The sequence below is a fragment of the Lagenorhynchus albirostris genome, chromosome 20 (genome assembly GCF_949774975.1).
Source record: "Lagenorhynchus albirostris chromosome 20, mLagAlb1.1, whole genome shotgun sequence".
NCBI classification, from domain to species: Eukaryota; Metazoa; Chordata; class Mammalia; order Artiodactyla; family Delphinidae; genus Lagenorhynchus; species Lagenorhynchus albirostris.
Genome location: NC_083114.1, coordinates 17,956,349 through 17,983,608, shown reverse-complemented (window position 1 = coordinate 17,983,608; position 27,260 = coordinate 17,956,349). Strand labels below are relative to the sequence as shown.

At 39.3% G+C, this 27,260-nt stretch overlaps 1 protein-coding gene and 1 non-coding gene across 11 annotated transcripts in view; both read right to left on the bottom strand.

Annotated features, from left to right (window-relative positions):
• Nucleotides 1–1,008: 1,008 nt before the first annotated feature.
• On the bottom strand, nucleotides 1,009–1,081 carry TRNAE-UUC (transfer RNA glutamic acid (anticodon UUC)). Its single transcript has one exon. It is a non-coding gene; the product is annotated as a tRNA-Glu (tRNA).
• An 11,176-nt stretch (nucleotides 1,082–12,257) lies between these two features.
• The window catches only part of RHOT1 (ras homolog family member T1), a 61,914-nt gene continuing 46,911 nt past the window's right edge, over nucleotides 12,258–27,260 (bottom strand). For 3 of the 10 annotated variants that reach the window (XM_060134784.1, XM_060134787.1, XM_060134786.1), the window contains 3 exons: nucleotides 26,689–26,811; nucleotides 18,180–18,323; nucleotides 15,640–16,731 (listed from right to left, as the gene is read on the bottom strand). In XM_060134784.1, coding sequence (XP_059990767.1) covers nucleotides 16,614–16,731; nucleotides 18,180–18,323; nucleotides 26,689–26,811 — 385 coding nt within the window. In that variant the 3' untranslated portion in view covers nucleotides 15,640–16,613. Of the gene's footprint in view, nucleotides 12,700–13,641; nucleotides 13,709–14,142; nucleotides 14,275–15,639; nucleotides 16,732–18,179; nucleotides 18,324–18,543; nucleotides 18,619–26,688; nucleotides 26,812–27,260 lie in introns of those variants that run through there. The other 7 variants (XM_060134788.1, XM_060134790.1, XM_060134791.1 and 4 more) reach the window with 5 other exon arrangements.

Here is a 27,260-nt window from a genome sequence, read left to right as displayed (position 1 = left end):
AGTTCATAGGTCAGCATTTTTTCCTCAAGGGTCAGGGTTCCCATACAGGCTACAGGTGGGTGATCTGGAGGTGGGTGGGGGTGACTGTTCAGTATTGCTGGTAGGGGGGCTAAGCTGCTCTTTCCTTCTGGGGCTTTATGTGGGAGGCAGGGAGTGGGGGAGGAAAACGAGACCCACCAATTCCTGACACTTCTGGCCACCTTTCCGTTTCTGTCCTGGCAAGAGGTCAAAGCGCTTTGAGGATCCCTCCATCCCCAGGTCCTCAGACTGGACCCTGAAGGCAGAAGCCTGCTGGTGCACAGACATTCTCATCTTGCAATCCAGAATTTCCTATGCTGTACTGCCCTGTACAAGGGCTCAGGAGTTATTTCTTAATCAAGAAGGGACCGCTACCCTTGCCGTCCATCCCAAACTACCCACTCTTGAAGCACATGTAGGGGTCCCAACTAGCTCACAGCCAGCTGAGCTCCTGTTTCTCCAGGACCTTGAAAAGTCAAAGGACAGATGAGTTATTGATGAGCAAAACAGGTTATCTTTCGTGACAGGCATTTTACCCTTGTCTGCTATAACCCCATACCCGCTTCTCAGGATTCGTTGCCTTTTTTGTTGTTTCTATTTTTTTGAGAAGAGGCACCCTAACAGAGCCATCCTACCGACAAGATGAATGGGAATCCAACCTGCTAGTGGGGAATTTAAGAACTCATATCGATGAGTGGGTAAAGATACATGCAGATTGGGTGCCCCCTTAATGTAAGCACCTTTTAAATATCACACAAAGAGGAAAGAAACGGATACCACCCCACCACGCACCCCTGCACACGTGAACTGACCTAAGGTGAGGTGGGATGACAATGAACTGTCTGCTCACCTAAATGCTTATCTGTCAACTCCCCCAGGCCTAGGTTTGCTTAGAGTATCGGAATCTATATTTTCCATTTTTGTTGTTGTTGTTTGTTTGTTTGTCTTTGGCCACGCCGCACCTCACCTCACGGCTTGAGGGATCTTAGTTTCCCCACCCAGGGATTGAACCTGGGCCCTCAGCAGTGAAAGTGCGGAGTCCTAACCACTGGACCACCAGGGAATTCCCTCCATTTTGTTCTTGAGATCTTTAGTTAAAATACAACATAAGCAGCACTTGAACTGTTGCTTGGAGGTAGCAGGTAGAAGTTAATCCTTACCAGAATGCAGCATAAAGACCAGAAATCATATTGGGCTGGCTGAACAACCAGAGGACACTGTCTTCCTTCTCTAAACGAGCACCCAGTGAAGCAACACATACAGCTGTCCCTGTTTCTCACACCTTCCAGAACCACATGTTTTCTGTTGCAGAATTTGTTTCACAAAGTGAAAATCAGCTGAAAATTTTGGTTTAGCATAAATATAAGCCGAGCAGAGAGAGTGCAGCAGGGAGCTCTAAAGACAGGTGGCTCCACTGGCACAAAGAAGCCAGCCGGGAGACGCCCTAAAGCAGGCTCCTTGCCCGACTCCCAGAATCCTTGGCTTTGGGAGCTCCATAGTCCTGGCCACATGAGGAGGGCTCTCCCTGGCAGGTGACATGCCTCTCAATTCTTTCCCACTGACTGCTGGGCAGGCAGAGCTTCTTCATTTGGGCTTTGAAGGTCATTTCTGATAAACAGTAACTCTCACTTCCAAAACATGAATCCTAAAATGTGGCAGAATCCTGACTGCAATGTAAGATGCTACATCTGCACCTGGCTTATAACCTGGTACATGTTTCAGCTGCCACTGACACCTAACAGGTGACCAAAGCTTTCCTGTTGCTTGAGATGAACACCTATTTTGTTTCAAGTGCGTTATTATTATTTTTTTCTTTTGCGGTATGCGAGCCTCTCACTATTGTGGCCTCTCCCGTTGCGGGGCACAGGCTCCGGACACGCAGGCTCAGCGGCCATGGCTCATGGGCCCAGCCGCTCCGCGGCATGTGGGATCTTCCCGGACCGGGGCACGAACCCGTGTCCCCTGCATCGGCAGGCGGACTCTCAACCACTGTGCCACCAAGGAAGTCCAAGTGCATTATTTTAAAAATATATTTATTTATTTATATAGTTTTTATTTTGGCTGCTCTGGGTCTTAGTTTCAGCATGTGGGATTTTCGTTGCGGCATGTGGGAGCTTTAGCTGTGGCATGCAGGCTCTTAGTTGCAGCATGCAGACTTCTAGTTGCAGCACGCAGATTCTTAGTTGCGGCATGCGGGAGCTTTAGCTGTGGCATGCAGGCTCTTAGTTGCAGCATGCAGACTTCTTAGTTGCAGCACGCAGACTCTTAGTTGCGGCATGCATGCAGGATCTAGTTCCCTGACTAGGGATCGAACCCGGGGCCCCTGCATTGGGAGCATAGAGTCTTACCCACTGGACCCCCCAGGGAAGTCCCTCAAGTGCATTATTATATAGTATATTTTTCAAACTCAGCAGCTACCTTGACATTTTTTAATAGAAATGTGTGTCAAAAATGTTTTTTACATACCACACTGAAGGAAATTCCTTCAAAGAGGTGATTGCTGATCTCCAGCCCCAGAAGCAGGAGGTACACAGGAACTTGAACTCCTTCAGCCTGAGTGAAACTAACTAAATACTTTTTATATATGAATTGTTCAAGGTCCAAATGGAACACGACCTCCTCCATAAAGCTTTTTGGGAGCTCCTCAACTTCAGAAAATTCCCACTTTGCTTGAATCCCCACTGCACTTGATTTTATCTCTTACAGTTCTTATTATTTTTCTACTTGTAGTAAATACTTATTTACATATTACCTCTTGGAAGATAAAAATCGATCTCACTATAGCTATCTTATCTTTAGTTCTCACAACACCCAGCCCAGCACTTTATTCACTCACGATTCTGAATGAATGAATGATGAAGCAGTATGGAATCCCTTGTGATAAAACTAAGTGCAGGGACTTCCCTGGTGGTCCAGTGGTAAAGAATCCACCTTCCAATGCAGAAGACACAGGTTCAATCCCTGTTCAGGGAACTAAGATCCCACATGCCACAGGGCAACTAAGCCCGCACGCCACAACTACTGAGCTTGCGCGTCTTAACTAACACTTGCATGCCACAACTACAGAGCCCACACGCCCTGGAACCTGCGCTCCACAACTACAGAGTCCATGCGCCCTGGAGCCTGCGCGCCACAGCTAGAGAAGAGAAAACCTGCAGGCCACAACTAGAGAGAAGCCCGCACACCACAATGAAGAGCCCATGTGCTGCAATGAAAGATCCTTCATACCTCAAACGAAGATCCTGCGTGCCTCAACTAAGACCCAATGCAGCCAAACAAACAAACAAAACAAAACAAAAAAACAACACTAAGTGCAGCAGGAGAGACATTGCTGAGCTCAGGCTAAGGAGGATAGTTGACCAGATGACTCGAAGAAAAGCTTAGACCCCAACTCTGAGGCCCATGACCACTATACCTGAGTTATCTGAGTCCCTGTCATTCTGTAGTTGATTTTGCTGAGGCCCCTCCCCACAGCGTCTCAGCTGCCAGAGCTATCTCAGCAGAAAATATTTGGGTTTCCCTTTAGTTTTACTTCCTCACTCAGTCCAATAAGCTGCACTGACTTCTATAGAGTTTTAAGGCAAGTAACCTTAAGTTCGTTTATTTGCCTGCTCATTCATTCATTCAAAAAATATTTACTGAGGGACTTCCCTGGCAGTCCAGTGGTTAAGACTCTGCATTTCCACCGCAGGGGGCACGAGTTCGATCCCTGGTGTGGTAGGGGAACTAAGATCCTGCATGCTGCACAGCATGGCCAAAAGAAAAATTTATTGAGCACCAACTATGTGCCAAGTATTGATTGTTCTAGGCTCTGAGTATACAGTGGTGATTAAGACACCCTGACATCAGTCTTGGTGATGATTTTTTGGATCTGGTTCCAAAAGCAAAACGAACAAGTGGAACTACATCAAACTAAAAAGCTTCTGCACAGCAAAGGAAATCATCAACAAAATGAAAAGGCAACCTACTGAATGGGAGAAAATATTTGCAAGTCACATATTTGATAAGGAATTAATAACCAAAATACATAAAGAACTCGTAAAACTCAACAGCAAAACAACAATTTAAAACTGATTAAAAATGGGCAGAAGATCTGGATAGACATTTTTCCAAAGAAGATATACAGGTGGTCAACAGGTACCCGGAAAGATGCTCAAAATCACTAATTAGGGAAATGAAAATCAAACCACAGTGAGATATCACTTCACACCTGTTAGAATATCAAAAACACAAGACATAAATGTTGGCAAGGATATGGAGAAAAGGGAATCCTTGGGCACTCTTGGTGGAAATATAAACTGGTGCAGCCACTATGGAAAACAGTATGAAGGTTCCTCAAAAAATTAAAAATAGAACTACCTACAATCCATCAATTCAACTTCTGGGTATCTATCTGAAGAAAACAAAAACACTAACTTGAAAAGAATATGTACCCCCATGTTCATTACATTGTTACTTGCAATAGCCAAGATATGGAAACAACCCAAGTGTCCATCAATGGATGGATAAAGAAGATGTGGTGTGTGTACACACACACACACACACACACACACACACACAAACAATGGAACATTATTCAGCAATAAACAAGAATGAAATCTTGCCATTTGTGACAAACATGCATAGAACTTGAGGGAATTACGCTAAGCAAAACAAGCCAGAGAAAGACAAATATACAATTTCACTAAAAAACACCCCCCCACCACCAAGCTCATAGACACAGAACAGATTGGTAGTTCCCAGAGTTGAGGGGTGGGGGGTTGGGGGTGGGTGAAATGAGGGAAGGGGGTCAAAAGGTACAAACTTCAAGTTGTAAAATAAATAAGTCATAGGGATGTAATGTACAGCATGGTGACAATAGTTAATAATACTGTATTGCATATTTGAAAGTTGCTAAGAGAATAGATCTTAAAAGTCCTCATCACAAGAAAAAAATTTCGTAACTATGTATATGATGGATGTTAACTAGACTTATTGTAATGATCATTTCACAATATATACAGATATTGAATCATGTCGTGCACCTGACACTAATATAATGTTATATGTCAATTATAGCTCAATTTTAAAGAAAGAAAAATCGCTACTCTCACAAAGTCTATATGCAAGCACACGGGAGACACTCAACAAATGAAGGAATACACATGAGGAAAAAAAGGGATGAAACACAGATGGTGAGATGCTAAGAATTCGGGGTGATGTTTCTGTGAGCTTTTTTTTTTAGATTAGATGGTCTAGAAAGGTTCCTCTCTGGGGAGGTGACATTTAAACTGAGATATGAGAGAAGAGCATTCCAAGCAGAAAATAGTCAGTGCACAGGCTCTGAAGCAGGTACACAATAGGTCTAGGAACAGGGTAAGGTCAGGAAGCAGGCAAGGAGCAGCTCAGGTAGACTTTATAAGGCAGGGCAAGGAGTCTAGGTTTTATTTAAGTGTGATTAGACATCAAAAGAACTTAAGCATAGTCATGGCAACATAAGAGAATGGATTTTAGAAGGAAAAGAACGGGAGTGGGAAGCCAACAGTTAGTTAGTGAACTTGCATTTAGTCCAGGTGGGAAGTCATGGCGGCCTGAACTTAGGTGGTCGTGGCAGAGATGGAGATAAGAGGACAGTTACGTCTTTTGGAAGCACAGTCAACAGGACTTGTTGACGGATTACAGGGGTGGGGAGAGCAGAAAATAACTCCCAGATTTTTGCTTTGAGAATGTACTCAGCTAAAGTGGGAAAACTGGGAAGGGGGTGGTTAGTGCTGGACACAGGGCTCTGTTTAAGGGGCCTCAGATATCCAAGAGGTAATTACAGGCAAGAAACAACAGAAGCGTGGATTTCTGGAATGAGGTCAAGGCTGGTAATACTGATTTGGGAGTCACTGGATGAATGAATGTATGCATGTATGTATGTATGTATGTATGTATGTATGTATTTATTTGGCAGCACCGTGTGGCTTGTGGGATCTTAGTTCCCCGACAAGGGACTGAACCCGGGCCATCAGCAATGAAAGCACGGAGTCCTAACCACTAGACCGCCAGGGAATTCCCTGAAGGACTGAATTTAAAGTCAAGGGGCTGCTAGTTGCAATGAGCTATACCTAGTTCCGAGATCTTGGTTTCTAATAAAATAATAAAAGGACCAGTGTTCCTTGGAGAAATGGTTGGTGTCAGCACCAGGACAGGGAAAGTACAGGATGATGCCTGGGAAGTACGTAAGTACAAAGGTTGCCTGGAACTTTTTACAAGGCCAGAAAGGAGGGCTCAGAAATAATGCGCACATGTTGAAACGGCACATGAACCAAACTGAAGGTGCTGCCACTGGCCAAACCTGAGAAAAGAACACTGAGCAACACTGAGCAACGGAATAAATGATAGTAATGGACTATGATGCAAAGAACAAAGTAACTATTCACAAGCCCATATACTGATACACATAAATCACTGAATAAATATATGGGGGAAAGGCACTGTTCTCTCTCACAGTACAATTCCAATTAATAAATGTAGAACAAATGATAGAAGTAGAAAAGTTGGCAAACATTACAGTAGTAACTGTTTGGGGCAAGATCAGCAATAGTCAAAATCACAACGAAGGTACCACTTCACACTCACTAGAATGGTTACAGTAAAAAGGACAGATAATAACAAGTGTCAGCAAGGATATGGAGAACAAGAACCCTTAGATGCTGCTGGTGAGAATGTAAAACGGTGCAGCCACTTTGGGAAACAGTTTGGCAGTTCCTCAAAATATTAAAACTGAGTTACCAAATGACCCCACAGTTCCACTCCCAGGTTATACCCAAAGGAAATGAAAACATATGTTCACATAAAAACTTGTACACTGGGAGTTCCCTGGTGGTCCAGTGGTTAGGACCTGGCACTTTCACTGCCGTGGCCCAGGTTTGATCCCTGGGCGGGTAACTAAGGTACCTCAAGCTGTGAGATGCAGCACCCCCCCCACAAAAAAAAACAAAACAAAAAAGAAACACCTTGTACACAAACATTCATAGAAGCATTATTCATAATAGTCAAAAAGTAGAAACAGGGGCTTCCCTGGTGGTACAGTGGTTAAGAATCCACCTGCTAATGCAGGGGACACGGGTTCGAGCCCTGGTTCATGAAGATCCTACATGCCATGGAGCAACTAAGCTCGCAAGCCACAACTACTGAGCCCATGTGCCACAACTACTGAAGCCCACACACCTAGAGCCCGTGCTCCGCAACAAGAGAAGCCACCTCAATGAGAAGCCCACGCACCGCAAGGAAGAGTAGCCCCCGGTGGCCGCAACTAGAGGAAGCCCACATGCAGCAATGAAGACCCAACACAGCCAAAAATAAATAAATAAATAATTTATTTATTTTTTAAGAAAGTAGAAACAATCCAAATGTCCACAAACTGATAATAAACAAAATATGGTACAGACATTTCACGGATACTGCATTTTTTTTTTTTTTTAACAAACTGAAGGTTTGTGACAACCCTGTGTTGAGCAAGTCTATCCGTGCCATTTTTCCCAATTGCATTTGCTCACTACATATCTCTGTGTCATATTTTGGTAATTCTTGCAGTATTTCAAACTTCTTCATTATTATCGTATTTGTTATAGTGATCTGTGATCAGTGATCTTCGATGTTACTATTTTAATTGTTTGGGGGCACCATGAACTGCACCAATATAAGAAAGCAAACACAATCGATAAATGTTGTGTGTTCCGGCTGCTCCACCAACCAGCTGCTCCCATCTCTCCCTCTCTTTAGGCCTCGCTACTCCCGAGACACAACAATATTGAAATTAGGCCAATTAATAACCCTACGCTGGCCTCTAAGTGTTCAAGTGAAAGGAAGAGTCACACGTCTCTCACTTTAAATCAAAAGCTAGACATGATTAAACTCAGTGAGGAAGGCATGTCAAAAGCTGAAACAGGCTTTTGCCAAACCGCCAAGTTGTGAGCGCAAAGGAAAACTTCTTGTAGGAAATTAAAAATGCTACGCCAGTGAACACATGAATGATAAGAAAGCAAAGCAGCCTATTGCTGACATGGAGAAAGTTTGAGCGGTCTGGCTAGAAGATCAAACCAGCCACCACATTCCCTTAAGCCGAAGCCTAATTCAGAGCAAGGCCCTAACTCTCTTCAATTCTGTGAAGGCTGAGAGAGGTGAGGAAGCTGCAGAAGAAAAGTGTGAAGCCAGCAGAGGTTGGTTCATGAGGTTTAAGGAAAGAAGCCGTCTCCATAACATCAAAGTGCAAGGTGAAGCAGCAAGTGCCGATGGAAAAGCTGCAACAAGTTACTCAGAAGACCTATTTAAGATCATTAATGGAGGTGGCTATACTAAACAACAGATCTTCAGTGTAGACGAAACAGTATTTTGGAAGAAGATGCCATCTAGGACTTTAATAGCTAGAGAGTCGTCAATGCCTGGCTTCAAACCATCAAAGGACAAGCTAACTCTCGTTAGGGGCTAATGCAGCTGGTGACTTACAATGAGATTAATGTTGTTTTCATGTCTGCTAATGCAATAGCCATTCTACAGATCATGGATCAAGGAGTAATTCTAACTTTCAAGTCTTATTATTTAAGAAATCTATCTTGTAAGGCTATAGCTGCCATAGCTAGTGATTCCCCTCGTGGATCTGGGCAAATAAATTGAAAACTTTCTGGAAAGGATTCTAGATGCCACTAAGAACATTCACGATTAATGGGAAAGGGTCAAAATATCAACATTAACAGAAACTTAGAAGTTTATTCCAGCCCTTATGGATGACCTTGAGAGGTTCAAGACTTCAGGGGAGGAGGTAACTGCAGATATGGTAGGAACACCAAGAGAACTAGAATTAGAAGTGGAGCCTGAAGATGTGATGAATTGCTGCAATCCCATGAAAAAACTCTCATGGGTGAGAAGCTGCTTCTCATGGATGAGCAAAGAAAGTGGTTTCTTGAGATGGAACCTACTCCTGGTGAAGATGCTGTGAAGACTGTTCAAATGACAACAAAGGATTTAGACTATTACATAAACTTAGTTGATAAAGCAATGGCAGGGTTTGAGAAGATTGATGCCAATTTTGAAAGAAGTCTTATGGTGGGTAAAATGCTATTAAACAGCATTGCCTGCTACAGAGAAATCATTTGTGAAAGGAAAAGTCAACTGATGTGGCAAACATCATTGTTGTTTTAAAAAATTGTCACAGCCCCACCCCCTCTGCCTTCAGCAGCCAACACCCTGATCAGCCAGCAGCCAGCAGCCATCAACATCAAGGCAAGACCCTCCACCAGCAAAAAGATTACGACTCACTGAAGGCTCAGATGATGGTTAGCATTTTTCAGTAATAAAGTACTTTTAAATTAAGGTACACACATTGTTTTTTTAGACATAATGCTATTACACACTTAATGGACTACAGTATAGCGTAAACATAGCTTTTATATGCACTGGGAAACCAAAAAGTTCAAGTGACTCACTTTATTGCAGTATTTACTTTGTTGTGGTGGTCTGGTACCAAACTCACAATACAGTATCATCGTGGTCTGCCTGTATAGCCATACAATGAAATATTATTCAGCCCCCTCTCCAAAAAAAAAAAAAAAAAAGGAATGAAGTACTGACACATGCTACAATGTGGATGAACCCTGAAAACATTATGCTAAAAAGAAGCCAGTCACAAAAGACCATATATTGTATGACTCCATTTATATGAAATGCCCAGAATAGACAAACCCTATTATTTTTACAACTTTTAAAATGTTTCAAATTATTCCAAAATAAAAATTTAGAAAAATAAAATCAGGGCACTCGATGAGATCACCTAGAGACAGTATAGGCAGAGAGGATAAGGAAACTCAGGACAGAACCCTGGGATATGCTAACACTTTAAAGGTTGAAGACAGGTTGAAGACTCAGCAAGAGACTGAGAAAGAGAAAGTAGCCAGGAAGATAGGCAAGTCAGCTATTTGTGCCGCCTGCCAAGACAACAGGAGCGAGGGACATTTTACTGGCCCTAATACTCAAGAGAGCTTAATCAAGACATTTGTCAGATACACGTAGAAAAAAAATCTGGCTGCCACCCAAGTGTAGGAGGGGCAGAGCCTTGCCCCTCAGTGGTGCTTGCTGTGGGGATGAAGATCTATTCTCCTGGGGAAGGAGGAAGATGAAATACCACCAGGGACGGATCTTAGTGAATGTGCACAGTGATCCTGATCTTCATTTTAGAGAGAGGAAACAGAACCAGAAAATCAAGTCGTTTGTACAATGAATGTGGCAAAGTTGGGATTCAAAATTTTAGCTCTTAAGTCCATGCTTTTCTACTCCTCCCCCAGCAACCTAGTGAATTGCCAATACCACCTAAAGATCCTTTCGTTTCCAGGGCTGCTAGTCAGTGTTTCCACAAGGGCTACAGTGACTGAGTAAAGTTGCTTCTTAAGAAAGGGTTGCAGGATTTCCCTGGTGGCACAGTTGTTAGGGATCTGCCTGCCAGTGCAGGGGACACGGGTTCGAGCCCTGGTCCGGGAAGATCCCACATGTTGCAGAGCAAGTAAGAAATTAAAAAAAAAAAAAAAAAGCAAGGGTTGGATAAATCAAGAAAATTAAGTTAGACACAAGCAGATTGACATGTATCCCCCTGGGTACTTTAAGGTTAGGTAGGCACACAATAGTGGGGGGCTGGGAGGGCTGCGGTAGAAAGATTTGGGACTCAGTTCACTGCCAATACAGCAGGACGGAGACTGGTCAGCTACCCCAGGTTCAGTTCCCAGGGACAGGGGAACAGGCAATTTGTCAAGACCTGCCTAGTACATCACTGCCCTGCTTAAACCCCTTTAACGGAATCTTTAGAGAGGGTAAAAGAGACAGTAACTGGACAAAGCACAGGTGAGGGCAGGGGTGTCAATGCCGCGAACAGGAGGATGAAGTGGACACATGTATCTTAAACACCAAGACTCAGCTCCTGGACACTGGCATCCTGGCCTTGACCCTCTGGGACCCAAAAGATGAGAAGCTGGGAGGACAGGGTTTTAGATGGAGGGAGCATCTGGCAAAGCACTCCACAGAGAGCAAGGTGCATTCTTAGAGCCGAAAGATGATCTCTTTGACTAGAGGGTAGTCACGTGGGACAGTGTACATTTGGCTGCAAAGAAGGTCTGGGGCCAGGTCTTCAGGGCTTTGTAAACTACCTTAGGATTTGAATTTTATCATAAGAGGAAAGGGAAGATGTTGTTTATTCCCTTTTTAAATTAAAATTATACTTACACATAATTAAATTGTCTTTAAAAAAATTTAACCACTGTTAACTTAGTTATCCAAACAGACTATAACCTCTTTGAGGGCAAAGCCATTGGATTGAACTACTTCTACCTCCTCAGTGTCTAGTGCAGTGGTTCTCAAACTTTAGCAGAATCATGGGATGGGGCCGTGGGTGGTTAACACAGATTTTGCTGGGCCCCAACCTTCAAGTTTCTGATTCACTAGGTCTGGGGTGGGACCTGATAACTGTATTCCTTACAAGTTCCCAGGTGTCGTGACCGCACTTTAAGAATCTGGGGGGAAAGTAAAAGAACCTACAGGGAATCAGTAGAAAGAGTAAGAGAGTATATGAAGACACACTGAGTTCCTGATGCTCTTCTAGACCATATACAGAACAAGCTGGGATAAAAGAGGCTGGAATTATAGAAATCCCAGAGGCAGACTGGAAAAGTAGAGATAAAAACAGTTAATGACAAAACTTTAGCCTAAGGAGGTTTCCCCTCCATTAAAGCCCCTGTTCCAAGATACTCTTCCATTTATAAATAAAAAGCAAAACAGTAATTTTTTCAAAATTAACAATTTTAGAACAATTAAACAAAACCCGCAAAGAATGCTTTTAAAAGAGTAGTTACACATCCTTACCTTCCCTCAATTATCTGTACCTGAAATAAACCTAACCGCCGAGCCTGCACTCCTCTAAATAGACATCATCAATTGCCTGGTGACAGCTACAAGAAGGGAAGGCAAAATGCCTCGGAGGAACTGAAAAGCATCCAGAAAATTTGCTTTGCCAACTTTAACCTTTCTTAGTAATAGAAATGTCAAACTCTTTATTGGTTTATTTTTTTTCTTTCTCTCTCTCTCCTCTTTTTCTTGCCTGCGTTTTTAAACTGAACATACAGCATATTTACTAAAGGTATAAAATCAAGGCAAGTTGTTAAGGCTGGCTCCTACAGTGGAAGGAGTGCCGAACTGGGAATCAGGACATCTAGTCCTAGCCCAGGCACACACTAATTGTATGGCTTTGTACTCAGTTTATGCTATAAATGTACAGAGTTGGACAGATGGTCTTTGTGGTCTATTTAAGCTCTGATATTTTGACTTTCAAATCTAAAGAAATAAGCAGCATTATCACACTGTCAGGCACACAAGGGGACAGTCCCCAGATAACTAGAGTTCAAACGAAACATTAAACATTCTTGTAGGATTCCTTCACCTTCCACCTATGTCAATTACGCAACCAGACAAAGGGAAAGCAAACATGGATCAAGTATCAAAAGAACAGCTCCAGATGAGTGCTCAGAGGAAGTGGAATTGACGCTCCCTTTACCTTCTGAGTGCCATGCTGCGAGGTGGGCGCCAGCTCAGCCAGAGCACCATGTTCTGGTGAACAACAGGACCATCAGTAAGAGTGAAAGAAATCAAACACTTTCTGCAGGTCCAATCTTGGTTTCCCTATAAATAAAACATGACTACAGTCGTTTTAAGTTCTTCCTAGTACTGTACCTTTTCAAATTCCGAAACAATCAGGTAAATTTTTTTAACCTGCTATGCATTTGCTACTAGTACTTTCATCAATTACACCAAGGAGTTGGTCAAATCTGGCCCACAGCCTGTTTTTCTACAGTCCAGGAGCCAAGAATAGTTTCTACATTTTTAAGTGGTTACAATAATCAAAGTAAGAATATTTTTTGACAAGTGAAAATTATGCAAAATTCAAATTTCGGTGCCTATAAATAAAGTTTTATCGGGATGCAGTCACGCTCATTTGTTTACATAATGTCTGTGGCTACTTTCTTGCTATGACATAGTTGAGCAGCTGCAAAAATCTCGAATATTTACTATCTGACCTTTTACAGAAAAAGTTTGCGACCCCTAAGTTACACCACAGCCTATATACCCATGTCATTTTAATAACAAACACTTCCAAGGGTTATTTAGATCATAAAAGACATGGGTAAAGTATGAATAGGAAAATACTGAAAGAGGAAAAGTGTTCGTACAGAACTTGAATTTTTCAACAGATGAGGATAATACTGGCAAGGCCTCCTTGTTTGTGTGTATCTGACATGCAGCTTTCAAACCCAGAAGGAATGACAATCTCTCAATTTTACTGTCTTTCTGCAGCTCTCTATGCTAAAGGAGAAGAGAAAACGACAGAGTAAAACATTATCACTGGGAAATACAGCTAGGAACCAGAATGGCACTACGAAGTTAGGAAGTTTCCTAATGATTTCAAAATCTCACCTTTTAGTAAGGTGTCTGTGTTTTCTGAACCAAAAATAACTGAGACAAATGGTATGACAAGTGTAAGCATGCCACGGGAGGCAAGGGGACATAGTTTTTGAATTGGGGATGCACTAGAGAGATCTGAGACACAGTAACTGTGATACTCACAGGTCAGAGACTTCCAAAGAGCTGAGAGCCAAACAGGTTAACAGACATTCACTGTTACTGATGGAGCCTTTTGATAAATAGAGTTTAAAAGACAAGAAGTACTTGTAAGATTAGAGGTTTTAACAAATGGGTTATTGGGACTGTGAATCTGGGGATCAAGGTTTTTGGTTCAGGCTACCTGCATGGAGCATTCTCATACTACAAACATTAAATAAATTTAGAATCTTGACATGGGGTATTTCTCAAAAAGCATCTAGTCCCGAATCAGCTTCCTAAAATCACATGGACTATTAAAAATTCGAGGATGATGCCAAATAAATGTGCTAATGAAAATTAGGTCACATATTCATTTTTAAGATTTGCACATGTATTTTAAAGACACTTTTACACTGATGTTTACTAGTACAATTGAGACAAAAGGGGCATCAAAGTTAACACCAGGTGCATTGTGAGGGTCTGTTTAGGAAAGGTTTATGCCCTATACAGAGTTTGAGCACTTACCTCTGTTTCCCCTCTGCTAGTCATTATTCAGTTGCCTTCCCTCAGGTCAGAAAAGTTCTCCTTTCAATCAGGACTGGCTCAGCAGTATACCTCCTCTTTGGTGCCTTCCTCTGACAGAGGTGATGTACAGATCTGCACAAACAGATATCCACAACCCTCCTACCTCATCTCACAGGCCATTTCAGAATGGTGATGTGCTTCCCAAACTCCTAACACCAGCCCACTCCTACTATAACACTCATAAGCTCTGCCAGTGTGGGACATGGCCCATTTTTTGGTCAAATGTGAAAGAGAAAGACAGATGAATGGCAAGAAGCAACAGACCATTGATGTGCTAATTAAGGCTAAGTTACTACATTATGCCAAGGGACTACAAACCTTCAAAGTGATGTTTCTTCACAGGACCGCCTCGAAAATTCGTTAAAATACCGTAGCAGTTTCAGAATTGTCCATTTAAAATATAATGCAGTTGGTGCAAAGTGAAAGGTTTCCTTTCAACCCTCAAAGTCCTATTTTCCTCATTTTTCCTTAGTACTCTTACAGCTTGCACCTTCGAGTAAATTGTAAAAGCCAGAAGAGGCCTATTACTGTATTGATTCACATATTTCCCCACATTAACTAGTCCCTAACGTGGATATGAAACAAGGAAAAAGATCCACATGAGCCTGTAGATTAAAGAGCAGAAAACAGTGAGCATTTCCTCTGCAAACCCACCCTGCCTGGACTGAGAGTGGAGGAAGGCTTCCTCCAGGGAGGGAGACGTGTCAAGAGCAGGTAAAGAAATAGGGCAGGTGCCTTCTTGTGAATCAGACACTTAGGCCTCAAGCGAAAAGATTAAGAGAGAAAAATCTAAATATGCAAACATACTACTTTTCACCTTTGGGCATACTCATTGAAAATAATATTTCAGTCTGAACAGGGAAGAACTTGGAAGGAAAGAATTAACTGTCATTGGAAGCTGTGTAACTGAAATTTATTTGGTAAATGAGAAACTCTCAGAAAATAATGAAAATGAGGAGCCACCAGATTTTTTGCTCAATTTTCCTTTTCCTCAAATTCAGAATGGAAATGGGAGGGGGGAGGGAGACATGGAATTATGAAGTGAACATGACACACATTAGTTTACAAGCTTATAGCTAATAAATCATGTTGTTCCTAGCTGCTCAAGGGGTGTGATCTTAGGGAGAAAACACCCCTCAGAAGAACAGAGGGAAAAAAAATCCATGTTAAAGGAGAAAATAAACATGTAAATCGTAGCAAAAACCACATTAGTTAGGTATGTGTAGGGGAAAACAATTGCCTTTTTCTGAGAATAGATTTCCCCACAACTTTAAAATAGATTTCCTCTGATACATACAAATCATACTTGTCTTCTTTCCTAATAAGTATTATCTTTTTATATAAAAAATAATTTTCAAGACAGGAAAGACAGAAACCAGAGGATTTCATTCACATCTGTACAGAAATATTTACTTTTGTTAGACAAAAAACTCAAGATCACAGTACACAGTGCTTATTTATTTAAATACTTGAAAAGGTCAATGATGGAAAAAATAGGTTCATAATGAGAGTTTTATTCATTAGATTTATTTGACCATTTAAAAAAGTGCTGCTTCTAGGTTATCCTAGCCAGATATAGAACACTTCATGACACATGCAGCTACTGTAATATACTATAATAGACACAGCCATTATAGAATGATTTACACTTTGGGAGGAAACTCAATAGTAGTAATGGTGACTATTTATTTAAACTAAAAACATTGATAATATACAAATCTTTTTTCTCATTTGATTGAAAGGGCTATAAAATTCAACATACTGACAAAGGAAACAAAATAATCACACAGGTGACGCCTTTGCTAATCGCCTTGAGCTTACTCCTTCCTTAAAGGAGAGCATCACACTCAGCTATACAATTTTCTAGACTGAACGATGGCTTCAAGGCTGGCCTACCATGAAGGATGGGACTGAAAGAAAGTCACGTTTTTAAAAACAGAGAGAAAAAGGCAAATTGTGCCTCGTGTACTTAAAGTACCCAAAGATCATTCTGAGTAAATGTGAAATAAATAAGTGATCAATGAGTAAATAAAGTCTCTGAGCTGACTTAAACCTAGGAGAGTGAGCCAACTGAGCACTAATAATACCATGTAGAAACGTCTAGAGACATCATTTCTTGAACTCAGTCTGGGAGACCATATCTTGCCTGAATATATACATTATTTACAAAATATTCCCTTTCGGCCTCTGAAAGTTAGTCATTTTAGTTTGGCTGTTAAGCTGTTTCCTTCCATATGCTAGCCAATACTGCAGTTATAACTATCATTAAAATACTCTTACGCATGAATTACAAATATTAACAAAGTAACTCTGCTTGTATAAATATCTCAATATTTCTAGCGGAATTTAAAGCATTCAGAATGTACATAAAAGTATTTGTTTTTGGTAGGGCCAGTATTTTTTTTTTTAAATCATCGCTGTTTCAATAATGCTTTGTACATAGCAAAGCCCAAAACTGCAAAAACAGTAGCACCAAAACTTGCTCGAAGCCAAAATGTGGAGCTCTTGAGGTCAGCTTGTGTCACGTGCCTGTAGTCAAAAAATATAATTAATGTTTAAAACATGATTAGTATGAAAAAAACAGTTATATGAACAATCTACTTTTAGGGAAGTATTAGCACACTTGTCAGGCTAATTGCATACAGTAATGGTCACCAAAAACATTTATCAATAAAGCCACATGTACATTGCTTAGATAATCATTATCTTAAGACATACTGTAGACATTAATAAAGAAATATCTATAATTAGTTACTATTTGGGAGTAAACAACATCCAAAATGTTATAAATTTTCTTCACATGGGAAGCGGAGAACTTAGACAAATCAACCTGCCACTTTTTAAAACCAGTATGGTCCTTCAAAATGAGAGGTAAGACTGAGACCTCACAATTTTAAGAGTCAATTTCATGGAACTTAATGTGCAATCTCCTGTCCCCAGGAACCAAAAGCTATCTTGTAAGCAGTTAAGTGACAAGTGACAATACTTTTCTAAGAGCAATGCTTAAAATCAACTTTGGAAACACTGAGTCCCATAAAAATTTACCAAAAAAATCCCAAAGGGGTGGGGGAAGATTTACAAGTTTGCATTAATTTGGTTACTGCTGATTAAAGAAAGAAGAAGAAAAAAACAAACAGACGAACCAAACCCTGGTATCAGACAGGCAGTGACATTGGTACCAACTAAAGGACATGATGTAACATGATGGACTGAAAGGTAAATGACATAAAAGAAGCCATATTATGCATGACAAGAACAGGGACAGCCTGTATCACAAACTGAGTTTGTGAGCATGCTCAGTTAATAACACTGCTAAGCACCCCCAAGGGTCTCAAGTATGACAGCTTACCATGAAGAGGATACAGCTTTAAAGCAAAGGTTGGAACATTTTATTCAGCGTCACTGAAGTTTTAGTTAAGTGAACACAATTGAGGTGATGCAGAAAACTTACAGAATTAAGAGCTCAGAGAAACTGTCTAGTTTAGGTTATTTCACAACTAAATTAAACAAACAGAGTTGAAGCAAGAGTCAGACATCATTAAAAGACCAAGACACTGACATATGCAAAAGAGTTAAGAGCCAAAAATCTATAAATTATACAAAACTACTGTCTCAGTAATAGTCAAAGAGAGAACAATCAGATTAGTTATCACAAAACGCAATCTGTACATCCCTAAGAAACAAGTTTACAATACAAGCAAAGTGCTCCATGCTTATCACTATGGTAAAACAACACAAAGCACTCCAACTTATCTTACCCAGTTTCTATTAAAAAAAAAAAAGTCACTCCTTAAATAATTATTATTTTACAAAGCAAAGTGATAACACAGGCTCATGCCATCTTGCAAGTTAGTTCTTCCAACAGGTAATGTTTCATTTTTTTAAAAAACAGTTAGGGAAGAAAATACTTAGGTGTTTAGTTTTTCCACTTGGAAAAACTCCAACAAAGGCAACCCACTGGTTGTGGGAAATGTTACCTGGCTTCAAGAAAAAGTGGACCATGAGATGACTCCACGAAGATGGAATCTTCTACAGAGCTGATGGCATGCACCTGGTGAATAACACTGCCTTCGTCGTCTGCTAACAGCACGGCACCCCACTCAGCTACCTGGGCTCTTAACCTTTTATACACATGCACACAGTTTGCAGTTCATAGCACAGCTCACAAAAGAAGGGGACTGAAAGTAATATCTCTCAATTAAACATCCCACACATAAACTGAGTTGCCACCCTACATGATGCATCTCATGCTTTCTATATTTAAAATAAAGTTATTCTATAGAAAATTGCCAAACTTAAAAAAAATCTATCTATATATACTCTTTTAAAACACTCACATACCAGGCAGGAAACCTAAGGCTGTTATATACGTTCTCTATGTATCCCCCAGAGGCTGGTCTTGGTATATCTGAAACACTAAGAGAAGCCCTTGAAACCAATACTATAAGCAGTACCTGACAATATGAGGTGACTATAAGTATTTACTCAAAATGAGGCTAACAACTATTAGTCATGAAGTTTAGAAATGCTTCTAGTTTCTGACTACTAAAAACTACAAACATACATCTGTAAAAAAAAATTGAGTAAAACATCCCAAACTCAGAAGCTGTCATGGCCCTATGATGAGAGTTTCAAAGTTTACAACTCCAAGTCAGCAGAGATGTACAGAACTTAAAGTGAGAACACAGGCTAAAAGTGCATTAGAGTTTTGCTTCAGGTTTGGTCTCTCTGTGATTTTCATGCATCTTCACTAATGGAGAATATTTTTACACTTATTTTTTAATTTAGGGGAAAAGAGGGTTAGGATTAATATTAGCTATAATGACATTAAAATCAGTCAAAATGATTTCTCATCAATATTCTTCACATATGGAAACTGTTAACACAGCTTAGCTCCCTTTGTTGAATTTTGAGAAAGTATTACCATTCATGAAATAATGTATTCTAACTGACTTTATTGCTTAGTTTTCTTTTGCATTTCAAGACAGTAATTATTACTTTCCCTAAGCTATAGTATAGTCTTCAATAGGCAAAACAGTGGTTCATATTTATAGATGAAAAACAATACAGATACATGTTCAACATACAGCTAGTTTAAAACTCAAGGCAACCATTGACTCATAAAATATATTTCAATGACTCTATCGATGTTATAGTAGTTGTTTAACATACTTTTAGACATGGAAAACTACTTTTAGACAGAAAGCTACTTAGAGAATTATTTTATGTCTTTACCGTATGCATTTAAAAGCTACATCACCAGGCTCTATTTACAAAAGAGAACGCATTTATAACAGATGGCACATTTGCAGTGCCTGCCTAACTGACAACACCTGAATGGAGAACAGTGCAATCTTTTTTTTTTTTTTTTTTTGAGAACAGTGCAATCTTAATTGTAAGTATTAAGAACTGAGCCATGTTTGTCATTTCAGATCTCAAGCAGAAGCAGAGTAACAGTTTCATAAGGCTGCTTCCTAGTTCATGCCTATAAACTCAAGCAAAAGGAATGCTTCCACAATTCAAAAGTTTAATTCTTGCCAAATGATTCACATAATACACCTCAGAATAAATTATAATATCTTACTGCATATTTTTTCTTAAGTTTTTTTTGACTATTAAAAAAGTAATACAGGGAGTTCCCTGGTGGCGCAGAGGTTAAAATCCCGCTTGCCAATGCAGGTGTGTGTGTGTGTATAAAAAGGTTATTTTTTTCCAATCTACTGATATATCAGAATCACACATTTCCCTACTGTACGCAGAATAAAATAATTTAGGTTCAGCAGTATCTCTTTTTAGAACATAAGAAAGAACGACTAAATGCTAAAATATAACCTTAAAAAATCATGTGAAGCTTGTCACAGCTTTCGAGTTCTTAGGTAGAAAATTCCTGTGGACTGGATGCTGGCTTTCTGTCTTAGAAGTGCTGAGGGCCCAGATGTCAATTAGATGACAAGCGCTTTTTTTTTTTTTTTTTTTTTTTTTTTTGCGGTACGCAGGCCTCTCACTGTTGTGGCCTCTCCCGTTGCGGAGCACAGGCTCCGGACGCGCAGGCCCAGCGGCCATGGCTCATGGGCCCAGCTGCTCCGCGGCATGTGGGATCTTTCCGGACCAGGGCACGAACCCGTGTCCCCTGCATCGGCAGCCGGACTCTCAACCACTGCGCCACCAGGGAAGCCCAACAAGCGCTTTTTGACACAAGTGTGGGAGCAAACCAACAGGTCTGGACCTGGATATTACTAAGGCTGCTACTTAACAAGGCAGAGAGAAGATAGTGTTTCAAAATTCAGGCAATAAAGAGGCACATTAAAAACTTTGTATGAAGGTCACATAGGCATATAACAACGGACAAAAATTCCTATGTACCTTTGCACAGAATGCCTTAAAGAAGGCATACAAAATGCTTTGATTAACTCTACAATTTATGGTAAATATAAGAACATGAACTAAAATCTTTATTGGTTCAGTGTATTTAACCAATAATAAAGGGAATGTTATCCTCTCCCTGCTTTATGTTTCTACCACCTGGTGAAGTATTTTTTCATATTTACCTCCAATAATAATGCCATTACTGCTAATAATAATTTTAACAATGACAATTCTCCTAATTGAACTAGTAGGCATGAAACATTTTAATAAGCTATTTCTCGAAATAGGTTAAGAAATAAAACCACAGTGTCCAACAAAGATGAACTATAACACAAATCATACGGAAGCTGTTAACTGAGCATGCCTAAACAGTAACATACTTAGGAAAAGGACACAGGTGTGCATCAATGTCAAGAAATGCTTCACCAAGCATTAGAAGAATAAAAATTCATGGATGATTGTAGATACATGGGAAACACATAATGTCTTCTACATGTTAACTACAGATACTTAAAGGTCAGAATAGGCAAACTCCATCCTGCTGTGCCCTTTAATGTACTAAACCAAATGGCAAAAATGTTTTAATTTATAAACAGCAGCAGCTTACTTGAAGAGAATCTATAACACAAGCTCTCATATAATTTTAAACGTATGACTATGTATATGTATCCAAATTCAAAGAAAAGCCTTGTAAGGACCTTTCATATGAACACAGAAGTTTCATATGAAATTAAAACAGAGGATGCACTTCCTTAAAATACAATATTTTACTGTAACATAATATCCTGAGAACTCTTACATTCCCTACAGAATCTCTATAGCATTAAGATTTCTAGGAAACTATCCTCTTCAGAAAGCAATCCTGTGAAAAGACAGTTCATTTTAGCGTGACAACAGTGAAGTCCTTTCTTCAAAAACAGGGCTCCTATATTAAGTAACATGATTTCAAACAATGTGAAGGAGTAACTTAGGTGATTATTAAAGTAATATGGGCAAATGAAGTGAGTCGTTAAAGAACAGATTAAAATAAATGTCACATATATCCAATTTTTAAAAATACATTAATAAACAGGATAAAAAATACAATGGGTATGACGACTTGTCCATCATACCTTTGCGTCTCGGTAAATACTCAGTGTGAACTACACATTTTGTTGCTAAAGTAAGATGCTGTTACCAAACTTAAGAAGTAACATGAACAAATAACCTATACGGCTAATCCAAGTACTAAAATGTGGTGAAAGAAATACTAAAACCAAGACATGCATCAGAGAAAACCACACCAAAATAATAAATCGTAAAATTAACAATTTGATTAAATTATAGGTTAGGAAAAATGGGAGGATTATACACTGAAACACAGCTGGGAAACGGCTCAAGAGGAGTTAAAAAATGACTAAGTGGCACAGGCAAACAAACGAAAATGAACACCTAAAGGAAGGGACAAATTAAAGTGCACACACACTACAGTACAGTGACATCCTCATGCAAAGCAGGAGTGTTCTAAAGTCAGAATAATAAATACTTAATAAACTAAAATCCTGGGTAGTTCAAACCAACAATCAAGCCCACTCCTACATAATCATTTTACACCTTCAGATTTAAGAGGTATTTATAATTAAAATATGATCAAAAGGTATTTTTCTCCAATAACATGATTTTCACTATTTGAAATGAAAGCATTGCCAGAGACTAAAATCACCTGGCCACAGGTTAAAAATCTTCCAAATGTATTTAAATTCAAATAATTCCAGCTATTCATAAATTATTCCAAAGAAAAACATAAACCTATCCAGATCTAAAGGCTGAGACCATAATTACCAAAGAACAAAGTCACACGTCAGCTATGTAGTTAAACACTTCTCTCACATGTTGAATATACATTCAATTAAACTGGAAAGAAAAAAATTTTTATTACTATTTTCTACTTAAAATACATAGTGTCAGTAAATAAGCTAAAAAAATAAAGACAATCTTTTCTGGTCAAAAACAGATGGGGAAAAATGGACAATTTCAGAAATGTTGGAACTGTTGAAATTGCGTAAGTATAAATTAATTAATTTGGCATAGATCCTCTCATGATCAGGTTATAGCACTTCCTTTGCTAGCATAAGGCACTAAGGTCACTGAAAATATAACCAAAAGTTTAAAAAAAAATTTAACACAATATTTAGAAAGGTATTTAAATACAGGTCTGTATCTTCTTCATCTTGATATTTTGCCCCAGCTCACAGCAAGATCCTATCTAAAGCAGGTACTTAAGTACTTGGATGAATAAATCAAAGTGGTAGGAGGATGACATAAAGGGAGAACGTGGCACCAAACATGTATTATCTCTGGAAGTAGTTTCTATTTTGGTGATCAAAATTTTTACAAGCATGCTAAAACAATGTACTAATTTGAGACCAACATGTATGTACCAATATTTGTCTATTAATTTCTTTGCAGACATTTAACAAAACTTTTTGGTTAAATAAAAAATTTTAAACTGCTCATTTATACTTCTAAATCAAACGCTAGGCACAGCAGATTTCTAAAATGAAAAGACTTAAGACTTACTGTTGAGTGAGAATCGTCCCTATTGAATTACAGTGAAAAATTCTTACATGACTTTTACTCAATTAGTGAATCCTTTTTCTGTTTATGTAACATTAAGATACACCTAGAACAGCAAACCAGTGGTGACCAACCACCAAAGGTTGCCAAAACCCAAGACACGGTAGGGAAAGTGGTTCCATTCTCACCCCACCAACCCCATTACTTTTTCAAGTTATTAAAGAGAAAGGAGTAAAACTGTATGTGGAGGTGTTTTTAAGAGACATTTTCATTCCTCAGGTATACCTTTTTCTGGCCTGCATTTTCACAACTTTAGGCTATGTCTTAAGACTGAAGTTGCAAACTGGTGGCCTGTAAACATGCTTTCTTTGTTCTGATTAGTACTTCAGATTTTTAAAATTTAATTGCCTTTACTTAAATATCAGGAAATTTTACCTAAAAAATCCTGACTTCTAGTGTCTCAGAGAATCAGAAGTCCTGGCTATACCACGCTTGCACAATAACCAACAGCCAGAGCTGAGTGGTGGCTGCCTCTTGCGGACAGGACCTGTCGTAGCTCCCACCTCTCTTATTTCTTCTCCTTGGCCACCTTCATTCATTAACATTATCCATCCAGACCCTGTAGGTACTTAAGTTTTTGGCCTCCATCCTCACCTACCTCATCTATAATCCTTTTGTGAATTAGAAGAAACTTCAATATAGAGCTCCTAAATTTCCACTGGACTTCTATAAAATAATTTATTGAAATACTACCAGGGAAGAGGAAGGAGTTCTCTGAAAAGTATGCTGGTTTTCCTCCTCATCTTTTTCATTCTTTCCCTTCTTGATTACCAGACATCAGTGATGTATGCTGACATTACCATTAAATTATTTCTAGTTTATAATTAGATATGACAAAATGTACTGATTTCTCTTCGAAGATCACCGTACAGAGTAATTTATGATGAGCAATCTCATCCATTAATGCACATCCAACCTATTTCATTGGGAAGCTGACTAAACCAACCTAAAATTAAAATTGGCACTAAAGATGCAGACAACGAATCAATCTGCAATTATGGACGATCAAGAGCTTCTAGAATAAAACTGATGGTCTGCGATCAGCAATTACTAGGAGCCAAGGTGAGTTCACCAAGAATAAGACACCAAATAGATGTCACTTTCTATTCAGATAAAATTAATACATTGGTGGATCAGAGGAATGTGGTAGAAATTATATTGATTTCAAAAGAGCCCTCCAGGAAATCTCTTATAAGACAGTAAGATACAACATGGGCTGGATAATAAAATATTTTTAATTGACAGAATAATCTTTCCCCAAGAATTCTGAATCTGTGTCACTGGGAAGAGTTCTCTAGTGGAGCACTAAAGGGCTTGCTTGCTTGAGCAATCTCGCTCTCTAATCTCTGGGTATTCAACATTATTTTTTAATCAATAACTTGAAAGATAAAGAAGACACAGCTACCAAATTTGCAAATAACACAATGCCGAGAAATATATATAATGGGACAAATGACAGAAATAATGTTTGAAATGACTGAGCTAGAACAATGGATCAAAAAGCAGAATGTGACACTCAATAGAGATATATATGTATCCGCATTTAGATACAAAGAGCCAACTAAAACTGTCAAATACACAGAGAGGAGGGGACACTGCCTTAATAGCACTTTGTATGAAAAAATCTGATTTCAACCCCAAGATTAATATGCATCAACAGTGGGCTGGGGCTGCTAAAAAGTTAATTCATGCAGTAGACAGGTGCTGTCCTAACTGTGGAATATGACCGCCCACCATTATGGACTAGTCAGATCACACCGGGAGCACTGTTCTCCATTCTCAGTGGCACTTTTTAAGAGGTACTCTGAACAACTAAGGGGCTTTCAGATGAGGAAAACCAGGAATGATGAAGTCACTAAACCATTTAAGAAAAGGCTGAAAGAAATGGGGATGTTCTACCTGGAGAAGAGAAATTTAGGGGAGACATGATGGCCGTCTTCAAATGTCTGAAGGCTATGTTGAAGAGGGAGTAGAATAGTCGTATGTTGTTCTAAAGGGCAGAACTAAAGCTAAAGGAGAGAAAGTTATAGGGAAATAATTTTAGTCCAAAAAAAAAAAAAAGGCAAAAGCAAAAACCTTCTCCAATGAGGAAAGCCATCAGCAGATAAACAGTATCTCTAAACTCTATCAGGAAGGCTCACAGGAAGGCAATCTAATGGGAGGTTAGGCCAGATGAATTCTAGAATCTCTTCCAACTCTACCATTTCCAACACCGGAGCTCCTGAATGCTGTCTGGTTTGAACTAGCCTTGCACTTTCTCAGACAGTTGTCATGAGCAAATCTGTCTGTGTTACTCTTTATAAGATGCCATTCAAAAGACAGAGGCAGACCTTCACCACCAAATGAGCGCGGTGATCCCTTCAAAGCAATCACCTATGATGGCTGCATTCTTATTCCAGAGCTACTAGTGCTCAAAACATCACTGAAACTCTTTTAGAATGTCTTCAGAGTCAGTTTCTGACTCACGTAAGATACAGCCTCACTGTTTAATAGCCATGTCTACACTGCTGGTGGACACAAACTATCCTACTCATTTGGTACAGTTGGAGCCCAGCCCTCAGTAAGAGTCCAACAGTAACCCAAATAAGATCCATTTCTAACCAAAATCTGTTTAGCTTGATCATCTGTCTTAATCAAGCCCTGGTCCCAATGACATTTGAATGATTTCAAAAACGTAATTCATTCATAGACACATAAAAATTTGACATTAGATACAAATTAATATTACATAGGCTCTTAAATGTTCACAAAATGTAAAATCGATTTGAACAAAGAAAGGTAGCATGACCAGAATAAGAACATAACCTTCCAAGTTTATTGCTCTGAGGGAATGTATACAACCTATTTTTTTGTTGTTGTTTCTTTTTTAAAAGTATATTACTTTCTAGGCATACTTTATGTTTCGGGTTCAATTGTAAAGACCTCAAAAACTAGTACTATAGATCTTTTTCTTTTCCATATTCCTTTGAATCCTTATAGTTGGTTATTATCTTCATTTCAAAAAAACATTCCAGGTACTTAAAAGTAAAAGTACATTATAACTATAAATAATTTCAATAGAGGAGTTTTTCAAACCCAAGATACCGCTCATATAAGTATGGTTTTAATAAGCTGTACTATTTGAATGCAAGCTGAGTACAGTATAACATGTGGAATCAATGTGTCTTTTCCTTATTAAAGCCCTAATCTATTTCTACAACTCTCAGCCAAAAGATTTCTAATCTCCCTACATATATTATCCCCTAATATAAAAAATACTTTAACTTCCTTAATAAAAAAAAGCTAAAATCTTACTTTATAGTCCCCTAAATATATCTATTAATTTTTAAACATTAAGGATGATTCCAGAACTAAACATTGTCACCACAGTGAGAATTTTAGTGGAAGTTAGTTGGGCATCAGTCAGCTTGTTGTCTTTGTAGTATTTGTATAATAAATAGTTAACCACTTTTTTCTTTTGTATTTTAACAGAATGCCTGGTACCCAGTAAAGAAAGTTAAGAACCTGTTAAGAACTGCAGTGAAGATTTTGTTCTTTACAGATTGCAGCAAGTCTGAGTTGAGGAAGTTCTGACAGATGCAAAATGTACACCTGTTGCAGGTGCACATACAGCGTAACCGGGCATGGCTGCGAAAACACACAGAAGGACAGGAGTTGAGTTCTTACTTACAAATATGGCACAAGTCAGAGTGTGCCAACTTAAAAAAAAAAGATTTAGGCATAAGCAACACTAAGGAAAAGGACAGTGTGGGGCATGCTAAAGTTGTGCAGAATTCCACATTTACCAAAAATATAATGAACAGCAATAGCTCCCTCCTCCCTCCCTATAGAAAATCTAAGGAAAATCAGCTAACACTTTTGCTTTTTTGGAGGGAGGATAGAATTATCAGTACAAGGGTTTTAGTGGAATAAATATGCACAGCAATAGATGGCACCCTCATCTAAATTAATAAAAGAAAAACTGGGTAAGCCACAGCACCCACCAAAAGGTCAGAGTTTGCTAGCATTTAAATAACCATCCCCTCCTCCTCCCTCAGTATATACACATGCCTGAAAACCAGGAAGGAGAAGAGTGA